The 3,164-nt window shown below is 49.9% G+C and overlaps 1 protein-coding gene across 1 annotated transcript; it reads right to left on the reverse strand.

The window, feature by feature from the left end:
- Positions 1 to 1,068: 1,068 nt before the first annotated feature.
- LOC103636491 (protein STRICTOSIDINE SYNTHASE-LIKE 10) lies at positions 1,069 to 2,273 on the reverse strand. Its single transcript, XM_008658834.2, has one exon. It carries the CDS (start codon positions 2,219 to 2,221, stop codon positions 1,184 to 1,186), a length of 1,038 nt encoding a protein of 345 aa, XP_008657056.1. The 5' UTR covers positions 2,222 to 2,273; the 3' UTR covers positions 1,069 to 1,183.
- Between the last annotated feature and the right edge of the window lie 891 nt (positions 2,274 to 3,164).

Consider the following 3,164-nt stretch of genomic DNA (forward strand, 5'->3'; position numbering starts at 1 on the left):
TTCAAGGGATTGTTTATTCAGGTTTTAAAATAGAACATGCAAAGATATTCAAAGAGGATATGTGTTGTACCACAGATTATAGAATTAGCAGATTTGATGAGTTTTTAGTGTATGTTTGTATTTACTCCATAGTCCACATGTAGAGCCTCTCATGTGGGAGATTCTTGTGGGAGCCTCTGTCACTTGGTTTGTCCTCCAGATGTACAGCCTTAAATCTAAAATTTAACTTTATTCATTTTATTATGCACAATAATCATTAGTTGTAGCGGTAATACTATGGCCAGTTTCTCTTGTGAGGTGAGGTGAGGTGTTTCTCTTGTATTCATAGGCTCATCCCTTGACACCTCTATGATATCAGCCTCTTTTCATGCCGTGTTTATCACCTCCTTTATTTTATCTCTGGAAGCCCACAATGGCAATGCCAAATTGAGATCGAAGAACACTTTGATTCCAAATTTCTTGGACAGCTCAATGGCTCTTAAGAGCGTGTCATGCATTAAGGGGGTTTAACAGGACTTCTGAATTGAATTGAAACATTCAAGCCTGTGTAATTGCCACATAGATTAGATCTGAATAAAGAGGAAAATGTTTTTTTGTTGCCAGCGTGTCAACCCGAACGGTGGATTCTGCTAAAAATGCTTACTTGAAACAGTTTGGAAGATGATCTCACCACGATTGTGAAAGATATAGTGATTGTGAAATATACTTGATGGACTGTTCGTTGCTGTTTTCCGGTTTCTTTTTTTATCTCTCTGATATCAGTCTCACACCTCTATAGTTCAATTGGGGACGGAAAGTTCATAACGAGTAGTAGTTTTAAAGCAATCTCTCACCAGGATCAACTCGGGTGTTTGCATCAGTAATCCAGAAATATTTTATCTTGATAACCGAGCTGAGGCTCAGCCTGCCCACCCTCATTCAATGATGTGACTCATCTTAAGATTATTCATAAAACTCTCCCATACATTTAAAAAAAATACCTCAGTATTTATTATGCAATGAAAAAACAATCTTCAGATTAGTTCTTAATGTTTGAAATTATCATGCAATTCCTAATCCTAAGTTCCTAAATTTACTAATGCAATTCCTAAACCTAAGTTCCTAAATTTACTAATGCAATTCCTAATCCTAAGTTCCTAATTAACATCATAGCTAACTAATGCTGGTACTCAGACGCAGCAGCTCATGCAACCAAGCCGACATACTCGAGCTCCACGGAGCCTAACCAGAGCTTGCCCTTCATCTCCGCCACGTCGCTCAGCGTGACGCCCTTGGCCGCCGTGAGCTCCTCGACCTCCTCCCCGTCAGCGTTCAGGCGGACGCCCACCAGGTGCTTCACGGGAGCCGTCGCCGGCGTCGCGTCCAGCCGTTGCTTCTCCTGGTTCAGCGCCACCCAGTAGCCACCCTTGCCGTCCCGCCTCACGTTGTCGGGGTACCCCGGCAGGTCGGCCAGCAGGTCGTACTGCCCCGCCCTGGCGCCGCTGAGAAAGTACCTGAACGCCTGGCAGGGCACGGTGTGCGCGACCACGACGTGTGCCCCGTCGCGGCTGACCGCCACGCCGTTCGGGTACGGCAGGCCGGCCTTCAGCACGGCGACGCTCTTGGTCCGCGCGTCGTACCTGAGGAGCCGGCCCGTCGCGTCCGCGTTCATCATGATCTCGGTGTTAAACCTCCTGGGATACGTCGCGCTGGAGTCGGTGAAGTAGACGTCGCCGGTGGACTGGTCGACGTCGAGACCGTTGACGAAGTGGAACGGGGCGCCGCCCGCGCCGGTCGCGAGCACCTCGGCCTCGCCGCCGCCCGGGCCGACCCTCATGAGCCCCAGGTAGGCGTCGGCGATGTAGAGGTCGCCAGTCTTGGCGTGGAACTGGAGGCCCAGCGGGCGGCCGCACATGCTCTCGGTCTCCTCCGACGGCACCACTCCCGCCGTGCACAGGGGTATCTTGCGGTAGTTTGCGCTGTGCGCGAACGTGGTCCAGCCGACGGTTGTGCCGCCCCACTTGAGGACGCGGCCGTCCGAGACACCGGCGTAGGGCCCCTCGCCCTTGCCGTCGAAGGCGAGGCTCTCGGCGCCGCGGAGGCCGCTCGGTAAAGGAAGCTGGAAGCTCCAGCGCGTGTCGGTGGTCTTGATCTGTGCGGCGGCACACGGCCGGGCGAAAAGGGCTAGGGCTAGCACGACCAAGGCGAGGAGCCACGTCGCTAGATTGCTCCGACGCCCCATGCTGCTAGCTATATCTTCCTCGCGATGATCTTTCTAATGTGCGAGATGGAGAACCTGCAGCCCCTACCTTGGATGGAGAACAACCCTCCATATGGCATTACATATATATAGTGCCGGCTCAAGGTTTGTTACAACCCAATCTAATCTAATCTACTATTTCTACGGTCCTCGGACTTTTCGGACCAGACCAGAAGATCGTGGACAAGCGTAAGGGAAGCTTTGCGAGATGCTAGTGCAGTGCTACCCGCGGCGTGTGGCGTTCGAGTTCTGCTTAGCTAGAGCCACGAGCTGATTGATTGAACTACGCAATCTGGGGTTTCTCTGCCAGGATTTTTTTTGCCTGCCAGATTTGGAAGCACTTCTTCAAGCTCAATACGTATCGAGTCTTAGAGAACAGGTACGAATTTGAGTTCGCCAGCCTGTAGGCAAGGCAGCCTTGACCCCTTTGGATGTCACGAGTTATTCCGGTTAAATGCTTATTCTCGGATGCTTCGACGCGCGCATGCTCACCTGTATAGTTTATAAACTTCTATGAACATGTGCATGCATGGTCGACATTTTCGAAAACTGGGTCGATGATGTTTAAAGATGGAATTAATGAAGTTATTATAGACGTCTCACTGTCGATAAAAGTATCGTTTATCACTATAAATGTAAAAATCGTTTGATCATGCTATATTTTCGCTTATAGAGTGAATTGAATTTTCGGAGGGTCAAATTAGGATGTACCGGCTCTTTCGCTGCTGCGTGCTGCCGCTTTTGGCTGTTCACGCTGTCACACAACACATGATTAAAAGGAAAGGCCCCACTCTCTTCGGCCCACATATCAACAACAAGCTCTGCCATCTGCATGACATTTGTGCTATTTAGCACCACACCGCTTGCTCACATGAGAAGACACCAGCTTAAAAATCTATTCCTCAGTGCCACACTCGCCGAGCAG

This window comes from Zea mays, chromosome 8, assembly GCF_902167145.1.
Source record: "Zea mays cultivar B73 chromosome 8, Zm-B73-REFERENCE-NAM-5.0, whole genome shotgun sequence".
NCBI classification, from domain to species: domain Eukaryota; kingdom Viridiplantae; phylum Streptophyta; class Magnoliopsida; order Poales; family Poaceae; genus Zea; species Zea mays.

Coding starts and splice junctions, on each gene's coding strand:
- LOC103636491 (XM_008658834.2), bottom strand. CDS start 2,221: ATGGGGCGTCGGAGCAATCTAGCGACGTGGCTCCTCGCCTTGGTCGTG.